General features: G+C 42.9%; 1 protein-coding gene across 2 annotated transcripts; it reads left to right on the top strand.

The window, feature by feature from the left end:
• The first annotated feature begins 415 nt into the window (after positions 1-415).
• On the top strand, positions 416-17753 carry LOC105563868 (serine/threonine-protein kinase WNK1). Of its 2 annotated transcripts, XM_012015823.1 has the most exons (20): positions 416-808; positions 2538-3077; positions 3256-3398; positions 4571-4832; positions 4965-5238; positions 5336-6510; positions 6633-6805; positions 6874-7252; positions 7374-9319; positions 9389-9617; positions 9707-9904; positions 10266-10337; positions 11251-13535; positions 13651-14236; positions 14334-14687; positions 14828-15020; positions 15130-15218; positions 15355-15419; positions 15589-15746; positions 15841-17753. In XM_012015823.1, exons 2-20 carry the CDS (start codon positions 2844-2846, stop codon positions 16506-16508), a joined length of 9483 nt encoding a protein of 3160 aa, XP_011871213.1. In that variant the 5' UTR covers positions 416-808; positions 2538-2843; the 3' UTR covers positions 16509-17753. The 2 variants fall into 2 exon arrangements, with proteins under 2 accessions (XP_011871213.1, XP_011871214.1); XM_012015824.1 differs by lacking the exon at positions 10266-10337.
• Positions 17754-18426: the final 673 nt, after the last annotated feature.

Below are 18426 nucleotides of genomic sequence, written 5' to 3'. Positions count from 1 at the left end.
CATACCCACTCCTATTTCCGCTGTAGCGTTGAGGCAAACGTTCTCGGCTGGCATCAGTGGTTGCATCATCCCGCACGAGGCCCGATAGTCGGGGCCCCTGCATTGTATAATACCATCAATTAATCGTCTATAATTCTATAACGTCTAATACCCGTTTCTATCAACGTAGTTTAACTTTTAATCTAACAGTTTAATCTCGATTCAACTTACACATTGTATCTTTTTCCAGCTTTGCGAATTGGAAAAAGACAAGAAATAATTTAAGCTGAGATTAAAGTTAATCTACATTGGTAGAAACGGGCATAAGAAGAAGAAGACTATTGGCTAGTCGTGGCCGTATTGGAGCCGTGTCTAGGATCCAGGGGCTCGATTCTTGAATTTGTTTGAAGGAGAAACGTATGCGAAAATTCTGCTCTTACAGAAAAGTTGCAAGTTGATTGGCTATTCGCATGGCTTTAACCAATCGACTTTCAACTTTTCTGTTAGAGCAGAATATTCGTATACGTCGGGCCCCAGGAGCGATTAACCAGAAGAAGAGGTACATAGAAATCGGTGCGTTGAGCCGTCTAGCGTCGATCCGTAGTCCATGGACGAGAGAGACTGCCGCTGCACCACCTAGCGTCGTGCGCACGAGACACGACGACACGTTTCGGGGCCGCTCGCCAGAGTCGCCAGACGCCCTCGCTACGTCGATTAGTGCACACTGCCGCTTTGCGCATAGCACCGTGAGAGTGCGTAGCGTTCAGTGGTGGAAAAAAAAATGGTGGTTATTTGGGTGTAGTCGGGGCGAATTTTCTGCAACACAAATGTGAGTACCGGCTGGCTAAGGGGTTTAAACCGAGTGCCGTTTCATTGACGCAACCGCGGGGGCTAGTATGACTGGGTCCGCGTCGGCGGTAACGAAAATACGAGCGAGCGGACGGACACTGATTCTCCCCCGCATGAAAGCCCGAGGCCGAAGTAGGTACTGTGGTTGGTTCGTGCATCTCTCTTTCTCTCTCTCTCTTTCTCACTCACACACCTCCGCATGACATGTACGTCGCGCGCGCGCGGGCACATTGGCGAGATACTTTATCAGTCAAAAATAACGGCGCGCCGCATGACGTGCCGCGGGGCGCCGCGGCCTCGGCGCCACCTCGCCCGCCCCACGGCACGTCGGGCTCGCGGAACGCGCAAAACGTGTCCCGACCAGCGGTATTTTTGGGATAGATGTCACATTATCCTCTCTGTCTCTCGCGCGTGCGGTGTGGTGCGGTGCGGTGCGGTGTGGTATGCCTTAACGCCGCCGTGCGCCTCGCGTGTATGTGTGCGTGTGTGCGTGCGTGTATGTGTGTGTGCGCGTGCGCGCGCGCGCGCGTGTGGTGTGTGTGTGCGCGTGTAACGGGTATGCGTCGTTTGATTTGCGAACGCTTCTGCGTGTGCGTATGCGTGCGCGTGCGCGCGCGCCGCCCGCGCGCGTGTGCGTGCGTGTCGTGTTTGCGCGCGCGAGATCTCCCTTGACCGCCGTGTATAACGCGGCTTCCTCTGCCCGTGTCAGCGGGTCGCGCGCGCCGTCGCCTCGGCTGCGTGTTGGTGAGGAGCGTAACGTGCGTGTGCGACACGCGCACGTACGTCTCGGGCGCGCGCGCGCGCGCGCTGCGTGTCCAGACACCACCAGACACCCTGTATATTGTCATATTTTTCAAGCGGCGTATCCCCACGGTGCGCTTGACAACATTCTGCGACTTTAACGGCGGAAACTGTGTCTCCTCGTGCCTCTTTGTTCGCGACCCGCTCGCGCGCGTGCAGCCTCGCCGATCAAAACACCAAAAATTTGCGCTCTCCCACTGTCTCCTACGTCTCTCGGCTCGACGTTCCTCTCGATTGACGCGTTGATGGTTTCACGGCAAATTGATTCGCGGCGACGATAAACTCCGTTTAGGCCCCCCATGCGTCTCTCTCTCTCTCTCTCTCGCGCGCGCGGGCGCGCGTACTTCCGTAACTCTCGATTTTATTGTTAAACGGCTGATCCGCGGAGCTAGCGGTTAATAACAAATGTACCCTAACGCCGGAATAGTTGGAGAACGTCTCATGTGAAACGCAGCACTCGACTTTTCTTATATATATATATATTTTTTTTAAATATATTTTGTAAGTATGCACACACCAAGGCGATTGAGACAACGGTATTCTCGTTGTCGCGCGAGATTAAATATTAATTTATTTATTGCCGCCTGTTGACAAGCCAGTCATACTAAATTATTAATTGTTCTGATTATAATGTGATTTGGGTTGCGACAAACGCGTCGAAGCTGACTTTGTCACGTTAATATTTTTTTTCTTAAATTAATAAAATGTTACAAATGTTTGGACAATTTTACCAAGAGTTAAAATAATAATTTTCCTTTTTTTATCTTCACATTATTTGTAAAGTAAAATATATTTTTCCTGTGGAAAACATTGCAAGTACTTATGGTTGTCGGGTTGTTTGAAATAAAAATGTTAATCGACAATAGAATTTTGACATGTAATAACGGTACGAAATTGTCTGATTTCAGATCCTTTCAGTTCCTCGGGCACTAGAAATTTGCCAGCCAGCTCGGCAGTTTGTATGACGAGATATATAGCCTAAGTCCAAAATGTTACAGATACGGATATTTTAAATCTTATAACAAAGACTGCTCGTTAAGAGATATATATATAGTCACAGTTGGGAAGAAGGTTTTAATTTGGTTACCTTAAGGAGGCGATGATAATACGAGTTTTATTAATTTTACATCGGAGCGAAGCCGAGTGTAGAAGCGCAAGGGAATAGGGAAAGTAATTTTGTGAAATAGGATCTTAAGTAAAGTTGGTTATGTGCAATGCCGAGATGCTACAATGACAGCAAGACAGTGAGTTCTGTGAGCAGCAACTATAACCACAGTACAGACGATATTATATTAACGCAATCGCATGCTTTCTCGATTGGAAGTCAATTGAACGTAGACGAAGATCCCCCGGCCGTTGAAAAATCACACAGACGCCTTCGGTGTGACCTAAGTCCTGTCCCAACAAGTACAAACTCCAATTTAAACATAAAGCTTCTTGGTTTAAAGGTAAGATGTCACGGTGTATATTTTTATTACACGTGTACACTTCCCTGCGGTACATTCCGCACTTGAGATGGATTCGACGTTATTAAAAGTTAGTTTAAAAACAGCCTAATTAGGTATTGAAAATATGAGAAGTGCCCAGACTTTTTCACGTGAATTCTTGATATTTTTCGCATTGCAGGGTGACAAGGGTACTCGTCAGGATCATCAGGTGAGCACTGGATCTGGGGGGCACAGAGAAAAAAATAGGGAGACTAAAAAGAGAGCAGCTATAGGCAATACAGTGCGTGGATTCTTCTCATCTGGCCACAGCAGGCAGGACAGGTATAATGATGTCTGTATCAAAAATCATGCTTCTTACATTGTCATTTGTTACATTTCAATCTTAATTTATTAACTATTTCTTTTATTGTAATCTACCAATCTCCTTTTTCTAACTAATTGCGATAGTTTTCTTGTTAATTTTTCAAACTATTCTATTTTACAAAATTCTATTATTAATTGCGCATTTATGTAACTATAACGGACTCTCGATAATTCAAGGAAGAGTGGAGATTAATTTTTTCTACACACATAAAGAAAAAACAATTTCATGTATTCATGCATTCTTAAAGTTGCTTCTTCTTTGCTTGACCTAAAATGAAATGTTATAAATAATATTATAAAATTTGTCAATTTTTTTTTAGATATAAAAGAGTAGAACGAATATTGATAATGAAAAGATATCAATGATAAAATTAAAGAAATATACAAATTAGAAGATAATTAATTTATATAAATTAGCATTTTTCGTAATAAATTAATTCCTTCTTTCTCAATAATTGAGAGTCTTTGTAATTGTAATTACACAATAAGCTTGTTATGCACTAATGCGAAACAGAATATGCTTTATATAAATAAGTAGTTTATATAAAATATGTTACTAATTACGCGAATAGAGACATGCGTATATACACATGTATTATAGCAGATTTGGAAATAACAAATCTGAATCTGCAACGCTGCCCTTCAAAATTTTCTTATACTTTTAAAAACGAAGAAAGATATTTTATACACAGATATATTAGGTGACTCATGCGTATAGAATTACACTACCTTTCGAAGAATCACGTGTCATGTATACTCAAATACCAAATAAGATATGATTGGATGAACCGCCCTAAATTCTGATAGGAAAAGTGACATTCTTTATAGTCGTGCAGTGTTCGTGGTGTTGGAATATTTCTTTATACGCGCATTGTGCATGGAGAAAATTGTACATGTGTAAATACGTTTTTCATTCTACAATTAAAAAAATTAATTTTAACGAAAACGAGCTCATTAATTTAGATATTTATGTTATTAATGTAACGTTTTGAACTTCGAATTAAATCTTTTTCCCCCAAAACCTTGTCGTTAGTAAAACAACGGAAAACGTTATTGATTTTCATTTTATGTGAGACGAAACAAATTCTGCTTGTTCTACTTAATGTAAAATAATCTTTGTGGAATTTCAGGTATGAGACAAACAGGCAACGTTCTTCAGGTGGAACTGGCGGTGGCTTGTCTAGTTTATGTCCCAAGCTGGTGGCCAGTGGAGGCACTGGCAGCCAAAGTGGCATTAGTTTGGCAGTGGGCCACTTAGCCTCTCAGGAAAGCGGAGGCCCTTGCGCAGTTGTAACGACCCAAAGGATCCACGCACACAATCACAAACGCCAAAGAAAGTTATCTATCGTCGCGCAGGCAGGTCCTAGTGCCAACACTACTGGTGATAGGAAGGTCAGTCGAATCGCAATTGGCTAGATTAACGCGGAAACGTCCAAACGTTTATTGTATAACACGATTAAGATACATTACTATCGTACACTTGAAGTGTCATTGCGACTTACTGTCATTTTGTGCTTTATTCAGGTATTATCCAATGTAAATCGCTCGGCTAGTATTTCCAAAAAGCAAATTCGAACGCAGCGACACGATCAGAGCACTGATTCTATATCTATAACTAGCAACGGTCTCGCGACCAGTTCACCATCTTCTAAAAAGAAAGTACTATCTGCCTTGCGTATTTCTGATCGGTCATCAACCCAAAGTGTGAATTCATCATCCTTAGATCATGAAAATGATCGTAGTTTCAGTGATGCTGAAGAAGCAATCGCAGCAACGGAGAATGTGTTTGCAACACCAGGTATGCTTTTCGAGATAAAAATAGAATTGTATGATGTATACAATACAAGAGAGATTTGTTAAAATTTGATTGCATTATTTATTATATATGTATATAGGGTCTAGTTCTATACCTTCCACGCCAATTAATAAAGTAAAATCGGCAAAACTCTGCAAGGATGAGGAAGCAAATGTGGCACGTGATATTCTCGCAGAATGTACCGATTCATCAAGGAACGCTGCAAATGCGCAACACGTGATTTTAAACGAGTTCGAACAAAGGAATGTTATGCCAATAAAACCATCTGCTGTACACGTATTACATGCGGTTAATCGGGAAATTATTATAAATGATAAGCAAAAATCGTTGTCGAGCTCTACCCACGGTGCCAGATCTATTAGTAATAGTGACCAAAAAGTTTTGAAACGTCAAAATACAAATTCTGCAGAGAAAATGATTGAGCATCATAGTAGCAAAGACGTTGAAACAGCTAACGTAGAAAAGGATCTAAGTGATAGTACGACATCGACGGAGGTAGAAATCAATTCCACAAACGACAATAGCGAAGGCAAACAAGGAAAAAGTAGAAAATCTCTAGGGTACACAGATGGTGGTGATGGTAGTACAGATAAAGAGACCACGGGACCTTCGAGTATCACAAGTAGCGATAAGAGAGAGAAGATATCGAGGGTCAAAAGTAACGCAAGTTTAAACGAAGAGGTAGTCAAGAGTTCGAGGTTTGTAACATCTAAGGTACCGGAAGAGATAACGGATGCGGACTCCAAAACGATGGATGTAGAGAAAGAGGAGGAGGAGGAACGAGTGACGATATACGATGACGATGGCACCAGTATCAGCGACATAGTAGCAGCACAGGCGCTTCACGAATCGTTAAGTAAACTGGGCAAAGTTCCGCCGTTAGACACCGAAATGGAAAAGGTGCAGAATATAAGTTTACGAGACGAGACAGAAGGGGGAGAACACTCTGAAAAGGATATAGTTGCACAGGAGGAAACGGTGGAAGGTTTCATCGGTCCACTGCTTGACGAAAACTTTAAGGCAGATGAGAAATTGTCGCAGAAAACAATGGCAATGGAGGAGGTGCAAAATTTATTAATGAAAGTTAAGGTGCAGACTGTCGAAGATGACGACGACGAGGAGAAAGCCGTAGGTATTTCGCCGGATGGGAGATTTCTCAAATTTGAAGAGGAAATTGGTCGTGGCAGTTTCAAGACTGTTTATCGCGGGTTAGATACTCAAACGGGCGTAGCTGTAGCTTGGTGCGAATTGCAGGTACGATATCCTTTTAAAACATGTCTATTACCAACAAGTATTTAAATATATTATTTCAACGTAAGTTAATTGAAAATTGAACATCCATTTAAATAATGGAACTTGACGCTTATTTTTTGTAGGAGAAAAAATTGAATAAAACTGAGAGATTGAGATTCAGGGAAGAAGCTGAAATGTTGAAGGGATTGCAACATCCAAATATTGTAAGGTTTTATGATTATTGGGAAGTTACACTTACCCGTAGAAAATATATTGTACTAGTCACTGAACTTATGACATCGGGAACATTGAAAACGTAAGTACTTTATCGTTTATAGAGCGTTCCATTGTAGCACGTGTTTTTCACTGGCTGTATTTCAACAGGTATTTGAGGAGGTTTAAGAAGATTAATCCCAAAGTAGTAAAATCTTGGTGTCGGCAAATCTTGAAAGGGTTGAGCTTCCTTCACTCCAGGTCACCGCCCATTATTCATCGTGATTTGAAATGTGATAATATCTTTATCACTGGCACTACGGGAAGCGTGAAAATCGGCGATTTAGGTCTCGCAACATTGAAGAATCGTAGTTTCGCAAAGAGCGTTATCGGTACACCGGAATTTATGGCGCCTGAAATGTACGAGGAGCATTATGACGAGTCAGTTGACGTTTATGCCTTCGGAATGTGCATGCTCGAGATGGCTACTAGCGAGTATCCATATTCCGAATGTACGGGGCCAGCACAAATATACAAACGCGTAGTATCGGTAAGCATGTGTAATGATTATGATATTTATGAGAGATAAAGCTTTATAAATTTTATGAATTAAGCCAACACTTAATAAAGGAGTGATGTGATATTCTAAATAGCAATTTTACATTACGCAGGGTGTTAAACCACAGAGCTACGATAAAGTTGAAAATCCAGAAGTGCGTGATATCATAGAAATGTGTATACGCTTGAAGAAGGAAGAGCGACCGCTAGTTAAGGATTTACTTAACCACGAATTCTTCGCCGATGATGTCGGGTTGAAGTTGGAGATGGTATCGCGGGATTCGGCGGTTGCAGATATCGAGTTGTCGCGCGTTGAGTTTAGACTGCGTGTGCTAGATCCCAAGAAGCGCAGCAACAAACACAAGGAGAACGAGGCGATACAATTCGATTTTGACATATTGGCTGATAACGCGGAAGAGGTAGCGTTAGAAATGGCGAAATCTAGCCTCATATTAGAGGAAGACGCAAAAGCAGTGGCTAAGATGTTGAAATCGCAAATTACCACTCTGTTGCGAGAACGAGAGGAGCGCAAAGCCAAAGAGGAGAAGGAACGCTTGGACAGGGAAACCGCCGCTACAGCCACGGAAGCCACGGCTAATGCTGCAAACGCTGAGAACTTGCTGCAGCAACAACTGCTTCTTCAACAGATGCAATTGCAGCAGCAACAGCAACAACAGCAACAACAAATTCAATCTAATATCGGCATACAGATACAAAATCCAGTCCCGATGCAATTGCAACAAACTCAAATGCCAATTCAACAACAGCAACTACAACCGACCGCTCAACAAGCTCAACAGCATAACTTGCAAGCGCAGCAGGTTCAGTTGGTCCAGCAACAGCCGATAATTCAACAGCAAACGTCAGTCGTGCAGCCCCAACAAGCACAACAAATACAATATCAGCAGCAAATACAGCAGCAGTATCAGCAGCAGCAACCGCAACAGTATCCTCAGCATGTTCCGCAGAGCATGAACGCGAATTCTCCGCAGTGTTCGACTCCGCAAAACGTTCAGGCTCAACCTCAATTTCCTCAGGTGCCACAGCAGATGCAACAGCAGCAAATGCAACAGCAGCAGATGCAACAGCAGCAGATGCAACAGCAACAGATGCAGCAGCAGCAGCATGTACAGCAGCAATACATACAGTTGAATCAGATGAGCGTTCCACAACAAATTCCTCATCAGATGCAGCAACAGATGCAGCCCCAAATGCAGATGCTACCCCAACAGCAGCACATGCACCAACAGCTTCAGCAACACGCGCAACAGCAGCAATACGCGACGCAACCGCAGCTCCAGCATGTTCAGCAGCTGCATCAACATACCGTTGGTTCGCCGCCTGTTCAGAATCAGCAATACTATCAGCAGAACACTACCGGCTCCTCGGGGTATGTGTCAGCGGGTTCATTATATCAGCAAACCATGCCGCAACAAATATTTCACACATACACAACGTCTACCAATCCCTCCGGTCACGTGGAGATTTTATCGTCCACCCAAACTGCGACGCAGATTTACTCTCACACGAGTTTACCCGCTGGCGCGGTGCCCGCGTCCTCTCAGTCGCAATACATCCCATCGGCAGGACAGGTTCAAGCGTCAATACCGTCGGGCATAAGTGTCAATAACACGCCGGCTGTGACTCATATGCAAAATGTCCCGACCTCGACGATCCCCAATATACAGAGCACGCCCGCTTTGCTCGGTAACACCGGCCCGCAGCCTCAGTCTCAACAAAATATTCTCGTGCAAATGCAGTATTCGCAGAGCGCGAATGTCATGCCCAATTCTATTTCGATAACGCCCAATATAGCGAACGTCCCAGCGCAATCGTCTACCAATCTGCAGCAGCAGCAGCAGCAGCATCAACAACATTTTCTTTCGAATGCGGATCAGTGCCCCACGACTGATAGGTCTTCCCTGGTAAAACAAGACACGATGGATTCGATACAGTCTCTGCCACCAGATCCACCGATTAATTTACAGCAAGATCAAGTTGCCGCGCCTGCTCCAGTCGCATCGGGTGTTGCACAGCAGACTGTAACATCAAATGATGGGTAAGATGAGAAAGAATTACAAGACGAGAGTGAAAAATTGTAAACCTAATAAAATATTTTATCTTTCAGAGTCACGCCGGAAAATTCGGAAAGCGTTCCTGCTTCCGAGAGGAGTCGGATAAAACGTTCAGGAACTAAACGTAAGAAGCCGGGCATTAAATTAACAGTCTTGTCTGTCAGTAGCGGCGAGGGACAATCAATGACCGTCGAGTGCCAGTTAGATACGAGTAAACAAAAGACTGTTACCTTTAAATTTGACCGAGACGACATGGTACCTACAGACATTGCCAATAATTTGGTAAGGATTATGGCATCTAACTTACTTCACGTACACGTTACTTTTTGCCTCGATCACAGTCTCTTTATCTCGTCTCTTAACGTGTCCAGGTTGCTGAAAATCTGTTGCCGCAATCTCAGTGCGAGACGTTCGTAGAATTAATTGAAGACATTGTCAAACAATTGCGTTTGGATCCTACGCGTGCTCTACCCTTGGTAGCACATGGTCCGCCTGATCAATCTGCCGGTGGAAGCCCAGTTACAAGTCGACGTCCTAGGGATCGCGACCACAGTCTCGATACAGCTAAGGTATGGCTTTTGTAGCTATTAGAGAATAAGCTAATCATTAATGTCATCGTCGAAGATGCCGGTGTATGATGTAAATCGATATATTTACATCATATTTTGTAGAATTTTGAAATTAATTTTCTTATCATCGCGTGTAATTTTTATGCGCTCTCTTTCAACGTGCAGATGCGTCCCAAGACAATGATTCGCATAAGTAATGCGATCATTTTCTCTTCGAACGGACCAATTTGTATTTAAAATTGAACTATAATCCCGGACAGTAATGTTAAAATAACATAGGGGGCTTTGAGTGGAACATATATTTTCAATGTAGAATCAAGGGTATGCATATAATTGGTGTGTATGGTTTTGGACGCAGCAGGTGAGACATGGCTCGCTAACACGTCAAAGCAGCCACCGATCGTCGTACAAAGTCCACCGTAGGCACCGTTCGGTGAGTTCATCGATCCCACCGTCCCTTCTCCCGTTTTTCTCCAACATTTCAGAACTTTATACTTGTGGACGCTTATGCATCTCATTTTTGTTACACTTGCACCCAATTATGCCCAGACTCGGACATCTGTTAGGCCATTGTAATTTTTTTCTTGTTATAGGTTCACATTATGTATGCAGAAATCTAAGAAAGTTTCGAGATTTCAGAAAAAGCTCTTATTTTTCGCGATACCGATTTCTTTCCTGACACACAAACGAGTACTCGATCTCGGAAAACTGTGACCGAGAAATTGATTCCCGTGTGTATGGAGATTTTCTGAAAATGTCCGAACTTTCTTGAGATTGATTTACACATCATATTTTTTACATCTTTCTTTTCACAGATCATCTTACATCATTACAGTACAACTTATATGTATCAAAGAAACTACGTATATGCATTATTATTATTTTGTGTGCTGTACTCGTTGACTGTATTGATTTGTATATCGAAAAATAATTCTGTGTATTTTATTTTACAAAAATTTTCTTATTCTTTGATAGAGTCTTGATTGAAAACATTTTTATAAGTATCTATTGCAATAATCCGTAATGTTCTCATATAAATATATAAACATATTTTGCATCATATTTTAGGCATTGCACAGTAATGAAATTTGCAAAATATTTCCATTGCGCAGATAAAAGTAAAGAAGTTTTTATAATACATTTTGTAAAATTGCTTTTTCATGGATATCTCTAAAGTACTTTTTACAAGACAAAGTTGATATAGAAGATATATTTTGACGTTTATGATGCAGAATTGTTAATATGTCCATTAAAATATATTGTGTGTATACAGGTCGTTGTTTATATTATATATTTATCTACTACCGACTATTTGAAATGTTAATAAGTAATTTTATTCATTTCAGAGAGATGAAACTTCAAATACGTCTACTCCAACAAAATTGTTGCCGATCGATCAGATTATTTCTCACATTGCCAATACCAGTTTGGAGAAGCAGCAAGTGGCTCAGACACCTGATAGTCAGGCCGCTGCCGAAAATACGTCAGCGGAGGCTTCCAGGAGGTCATCCACATCTACACAGAATACCGACACCTTGACACCTACAAATATACCGAGTGATCCAACGGACAATCAAGAAACTGTCGTTTCTGCAACGTCCGCGGAAACAGTTGTGGAAGCGCAGCACAATGTTCAGGACGACGCTAGTAATTCGGCCTTCAAATCTTATCAAGTGTCTACAACGCACGCTCAAACTCAAATACAGGATGCAACAGTGAGCGCGAGTCATGCGAGTGAGGCATCGAAAGAATCTCAAGAGCAGCAAGATGGGGTAGATGTAAAGGAATCGGAAATAACTAAAGAGACAAATGCGCCCGACGTTGCTGCAGAGGTATCGTCTCTGACGGTACCGACGCCAATGCGCAAAGTTTCTCGCTTTTTAGTCAGCCCTGTGATCGAACAAAAGAATATCGCGGCTGAAGAGGAATCTTCTACGGTCGGTGAGAGCGTAGATCGTACAAATGTCGCGATACCGCAGTCAGCGTCGCAGACCGTCGCACCGCCTGTCACGAATGCGGAGCTTATGTTGAAAAACGAGGAGCACGTAGAGGCGAATGTTTTAGAAGTTCAGAGTGCGACGGCGCACGAGCTAACTAGCAATAACGAAACGATAGTTCAGGGTGCCGGCAACATTCCGTATGCCGTGGAACAGACGGACAGTACGCAACAGATTTTACAGCCGGGGCAACAGTCGATCGGACTACAGCAGAGCATTATTCAAATGCAGACTCTGCAGCAGGTAACGGGACACGTGCAACAAACCACGACCATCGGTCAATCGAACCATACGATAATCGTCCAGGGATCTACGATAACGTCGCAACAAACTTCCCAGCAAATACCTCAAGCTGGCGTGCAGCATTTCGTGCCGGTCAATTCACAGGAGTTGCAGCCTCAGCCTCAGCTCCACTCGAACGGAATAGCCCAAGCGCAGGCGCAGTATCCGAGTCAAGCGATGATGCAGCCTGGTGTTGTGATGCAACAACCGCAGCAGCAAATCCCTATGCAGCAGGGCATAATGCAGATGCACGTACAAGGGGAACAGATGCAGGTCCAGCGTCCGGCCGTTCAGCAATTCATTCCGCAACAGGTACAGCCCCCGACGCAGCAATACGTGATGCTGTCGGGCCACATGCAACCGGTACAGCCGACGACTATGGACTCACAAATTTTGGAGGTGTCTGGCATAGCCGAGGAAAAGAGGCAAGGCGTGAACGTAACTAATATGCCTATGACGCATATGCAACACGTGCAGGTCGTTCCGCAAGACATCCCCGGTACAATGCCGATGTCGCAAGGCGTTGTAGAGGCCACTCAACCTTCTCATCAAAGCGTGCAACATGTTCCGGGAACCTTGCCTCCATCCATGCCGGCACCTGCCTCCGTACACCCAGTCGCTGCCGCAGACATCTCCGCGCCTAAAGTCGCCGTTAAAACGAAAGAGATGTCCTCGACGCTTCCAGATCTCGCGCAAAATCTAGCAAATATACTCTCAAATCCGAAATCCAAATCTGCCACGCCTCATCCTCTGACCAGCCACGAGCCAGCTGCCGTTCCTAACGTCGCTGCCTCCGCATCAGTCGACTACAAGCCTGTGCAATCCGAGCAGTATTTTCAGCCAATACAACCGGAGGCGAGTCAACTGCAAATGCAACCGCCTATTCAACACAATTTTCAAGGGCAGATCGTGCACCAGGCGTATCAGGGGCAGCAGAACTTTCAGCAGGCGTTTCAAAATCAGCAGGTGCTTCACCAGAATCAAGTGCAGCCGCAGCCGGTCCCGTTAACAATCCCTCAACAGATTGACGCGCAGTCACAGATGGTGCAGTCCATTCTGCAAAGTGTATCGGCTCAATCGACCGCTCAAGGAAAGTGGATCGTCACTAATCAAACTCCCTTACAGCAGCCGATACGGCATGTACAACCAAATCAGCTGCAGCCGCTGCCAAATCAATTGCAGTTACAACAAATTCCTTTGCAGCCGCAAATGCACCAGCAGATTATGCAAGACCAGCAACACAGCGAATTTCCTGCCATAGTAGATCAATCACAGTTACATTTAAAGCTTCCGGAACAACATCTGGTAAAACCTTTGGAAATTGAGAATTTGGAATCTTTAAATTCAAATTGGTACGTATGTTTGTCCATTTTCCTTTCATAGCAACAATGCAGAAGAAAAAAGAACGCTGCGCATATGTCAAGCGCTCTATAATTTGCCCTTATTGAGTTCACTTCATCGTTTCAGTATACGTCGCACTAGTTCCGATTGCCAGTTAATTACGTCCGAGAATGAGAATTCCAGTCACGATGTGACGCCTGAGCACACTGTCGTTGAATCCATCGATTCTACATCGATTCTGCAACAACAGTTGTCGCAATCACAGCAGCAGCAGCAGCAGCAGCAGCAGCAGCAGCAACAACACCGCAAGCTCAGTCAACAGAATTCGTTGGACAAAGTGTCGGATGTAAACAGTGTCGGGAATATTGGAGGTGGTGCAGGGCCGCAAACTATAGCTGACTTACATCAGAAACTTGTACAATTGACTAGTCAGCCGTCGGAATCGCTGAACGTCGGTACACCACCTATAAGCTATCCAGCCACGCCTCATAACAATCAGATGGTTGGAGGATACGACGCGTACATGCACACTTTGCAACAGAAACTGTATAATATTGGCGTGCCAGTTTCGTCCGCGAATGCCGCATGTCCGCTATCTCCTCAAACAACGATACATTCCTCCGCTAATCTCACCGATGCGCAAGCCGACGCGACTATCGAGGGTTCCGCTATGATGCAAGACAGTTCTGGTGCATTTGCACTTTCGCAAACCGTAGGTTTCTTTTTTTTTTTAACGGCGTATTACACTTGACGATGCGCGCAATCGGTGATTCTCGTTGTCCCGGAAGTATCCGCATGTTTCTTTCCAGAATGTGGAATGTTCCCTCGACAGTCCAACACCGGGAGCTCCCGCAGGGTCCGAAAATATGAGCCCGAGCAAAGAGAATGTAAAGATACGAGCTCAAAGACCTGGCTCCCGTTTACAGGAACTGGAGCAGGAATTGGCCAAGATTCATCACAGAGGATCGGTTTTCGCGGCAGCTCCGATTCAGCCATTGACACCGCCAATATCCGTACAAGCGCAACAGTCTGTGCAAAATTTGTTGACGACCGCCCAGCCAGTGTCCATGATACCTGTGGCTACTGTCACTCCTAATATCGTGACACCGCGGTCTGATACCAATACCCCAATCCAGGCAGAACTCCAAGACACTACTAATGAGGTAATGTCTACTTTTCGCAATATTTCGCGTTTGGCGTCGTACTTTTTGCCTTCCAAATATAGCAAAGCTATGGCGGAATGGTTTTACAATACAATTGCTTTTGTAAATAATGTCGGAACATTAATTTCACGTTGATATAGAAGGCGAATCCTACTCAACCTACTAGAAAAATATCAAGATTTGTGGTTTCTAAAGTTGCGGGTCCGCCTATTCATAGCAATGCTTCTATTCAACAGCCGGTTGCTGATGCTGCAAGGTCTCAATTACAGCAAACGGAAGAATTAAAACTTTTAGAACGGCAAATTCTTTCTCATTATACAGATGATCTGCATGGTAAGAGATTTTGTTTAAACGATAAAAATTCAGTAAAAATTTTGTAATGTTTGTAATGACAAACACAAGGACGTCTGTATATGCAGTGACATATATTTATAAATTATAGGTGTATCTGCACAAATACCTCATAGTCGAGAGAATTCTGTTCCGCCAATTTTACAGGCAACTCATGGTACTAATATTCCAAATATCGAAGTGAGTTTTGTAGCTTCATTATTATTGTCAAATAGAAATATAAAAATTATGAAATTAATTATCTTAATGAAACGCAATCTAATAATAATAATGAAAATACAATCAGATAATAGTAATGTGTTATTTGACATTACAGCCTGAAAAAGAAGAGAGATTTGTGGCTCTTACACCGAGTGAAGAATACCAATTACTCATAAAGAGGTAAAAATATTTGTTACATTTCAAGAGTGCAAATTAAACTTTTTATCTAACAGAAAAATGTGTCATTTACCACAAAAATGTATCAAAAGGTGGAAAGATAAATTGCAGAGATTAATTCACGATTGTCGATTTGTTTTAAGAATGTAAAGAACATTTGTATTATGTACAGACAAACTTTGGAACTAGAGACGTTACAAAGAAGACATAGGGAAGAGTTGGAACGTTTCCAGCAGCACCAACTACAATTGCTTATTCAGCAACAAGCAAGCGCCCTTCATCATCAGCATCATCCGTTGCTTTATCATACGGTTGCAGCAAATATCTCCGGTTAGTAATACAAGTCAATTTCATTCCGTTATACATACATATGTATTCTTTTTGTACAATGCATATTAATTGATGTCATTTTATCGCTTGACAGGACCTAGAATTCCAGGAACAGAGGACTATCTGATGTTTGGTACCGCGCCGCAGACTCCACTGCAGAAAGGACCGAACAACTATCCGGACACGGATGAGACTTTACGGCTGGCCATGCAGAAATTGAAGCAGACTCCGCTGCAGCTTCAACCGCAGCAGGCATCGGCTGGAATACCGCATGCTTATGTTATCCCAATTCCAGTAGTGCCTTCTGAAAATATGCAAAGTGTAGTTTCTCAGCAAAGTAATAACTGCTCGAATGATATATCCGAGAGCATCGATACGACGCACAGCACGGCGGTTGGAAACCCGACGCAGTACCAATTCTCTCCTATATTATCGGAGGGAACGAATATCCCGTCGACAACCGGACCGTTACCCGCGCCCGTGCCCTTATCGATATCCGGCGCGACGAGCGCCTACATCCAGTACGAGGGCCAGCCGCTATCGAATTTTCAGACTTTCAGCTGCACACCCCACGGCGGTTTCTTTTTGCCAGCTGGCTACCGGCTGATATACACGCCGCCCACGACTCAATCTCAGCCGGCGACACCTGCCACGTCTCACGTGGCAAGTTGTTCGCGTGACGATACGCCTCCGACGGCGGAGCCGCACCACTCGACCACCGCCGAAAACTCAACGGTTCCTCCTTCGCATTCGGATCAATAACGCAACATTCGGCTCACACGCTTCTATATTTTTCGGTCGATCTGCGTTCGTTCTTAGTTTAACGCTCGGTACTGTTTATAGTGCAGAAGTTTCGCATCGTTATCGTACGAATGTAACCCGAATATATAATTTGCTGTGAAATGCGCGTGCCCGCGCTAGACATCATAAAGATGCGGAGACGGATCGAAGCAAAAAAATGAGTGACAAAACAGTGGAACTATATGTAATGTTTTTCGATGTACGACGCACTTGCGTATATTAAACAAGATATCAAATATTCTCGCTATCTGAGCGTGTGCATGATATTATTATGATATGTGCCTCGCAGCGGAAGTTAAGCGGAAATAATATGGGAAGATACTGTGAAGAAGCGATATATATATATAATATATAATATATATATATATATATAAATTTTCCGAATGCAACGCAGGAACTTGAGATAGAGGCCTTTACATGTACTGTGCTTCGATGCGTTAAAAAGTAAAAGAAAAAGAAGAAAAATGAAAACTCTTCCTTCGCTGAGACCTCTAAGGGATTCTACTATTGCCCGACTCCTTTAGTAGCACAGCTCACATTAGTACAGGCCTCCGCTAGTCTTACGATCGAAATGGCACATGGCCATTCTGCTCGGTATATGTGTATAACTGTTACTGTATGCTGGATGTGTCAGGAACAAGAGACCGAATGAGAAAGAGTGATAGGGACAAAGGGGCAAAGGGCAAATAGAAGTGGGAGAAGAGAAAGAGAGAATGTGAAAAAGACGAGAGAAAGGGAGTGTATGTATAGCTTTATGCGAGTATGTATGCGTGAACGCGTATGTATGCGTATAATTGTGCGGGTATGCGTGTGTTGGAGGTGAGAGAAAAAAAAATAGGCAGAGAGAAATATGATTAATATAGTCACTGTTATGCTTTAATGTATTTCTAGCGATTTTGCCTATTTCAATTAAAGAAAAAAAAGTCATGTGTTACTAGTTAGCAAACCTATATATCTCGTTTACAATATATTGATGATTATTATATCTTCTTTTAAAGCTGGTAGTAGCCGTTTTATCTACCGTTGTTTATTTTGATATATATATGATGTAACTGAGATAAATTGCCCGATGCCATCTGTAGACCATTGACAAGTGCGTGTTGACAGTCCGACTATTACCTTTTTAATCGATTCTAAGTGATGTACTACTGTCAACATACATACTGTCAACAACGTATTAAAAATTTCCTTTTTAGTTCTTGGTAATCTCTGTGACGTGTCATTTCAAGTAGCGAAACGTTCAGTTTTACTTTTAATTACAATGCGATGACTGCTGAATATATTATACGCCTTATCAACAGCTATCGCTATCGTTGCCTTTTTAAATCGGATTTTATGGATTTTTAGTTTGCATTAATATTTGCCGATACCGAGAATTGTTTGTACAATTGTCGCATGATCGGCCGACGGTACTGCAACCGCCATTAAGAGGAAAATATTTTTAATTATTCGTCCTGACGGGTGACTCTCGTGGCTACCCTAAACTTGGTGATTTTTGTGCTGAGATTAAACCTTTTAAGCATAAGACTTCTTTTTCGTGCTTTTATGTCACACAATATTACATTAAAATCTGTTGAAATGTTCCCGTAAGAATTGCAATAGTTTATTATACATATTATATGGAGACTTGAGATTAAATTATTTCTTTATACGATTATTATCCGAGAAGACAAATATACAGGCGCCCTATCTGTTCATCATTATTGAATACAGTGTACGAGTTTAGTAGACATTAATTTTAATCAAGTCCGCTTAAATTACAGTGAAATTTCATTTGTGAACGGCTACCTTCTCTCTGTTTAAATATCAATGGTGAATTACGTCTAGCAAATCGTAATTTGATACGAGAAATGGCTGTATGTTATGTCAAGTCCTGTCG

The sequence above is a fragment of the Vollenhovia emeryi genome, unplaced genomic scaffold, assembly GCF_000949405.1.
Source record: "Vollenhovia emeryi isolate VEMERY1.0 unplaced genomic scaffold, V.emery_V1.0 DF939170.1, whole genome shotgun sequence".
NCBI classification, from domain to species: domain Eukaryota; kingdom Metazoa; phylum Arthropoda; class Insecta; order Hymenoptera; family Formicidae; genus Vollenhovia; species Vollenhovia emeryi.
This window is presented reverse-complemented; position numbering and strand designations above follow the sequence as displayed.

What these genes read in the sequence shown, in the direction of transcription:
- LOC105563868 (XM_012015823.1), top strand. Translation starts at nt 2,844, where the DNA reads ATGCCGAGATGCTACAATGACAGCAAGACAGTGAGTTCTGTGAGCAGC. An exon ending in ACATCGGGAACATTGAAAAC is followed by an intron (nt 6,806 to 6,873) that starts GTAAGTACTTTA and finishes GTATTTCAACAG; the next exon opens with GTATTTGAGGAGGTTTAAGA. An exon ending in CAGACATTGCCAATAATTTG is followed by an intron (nt 9,618 to 9,706) that starts GTAAGGATTATG and finishes TAACGTGTCCAG; the next exon opens with GTTGCTGAAAATCTGTTGCC.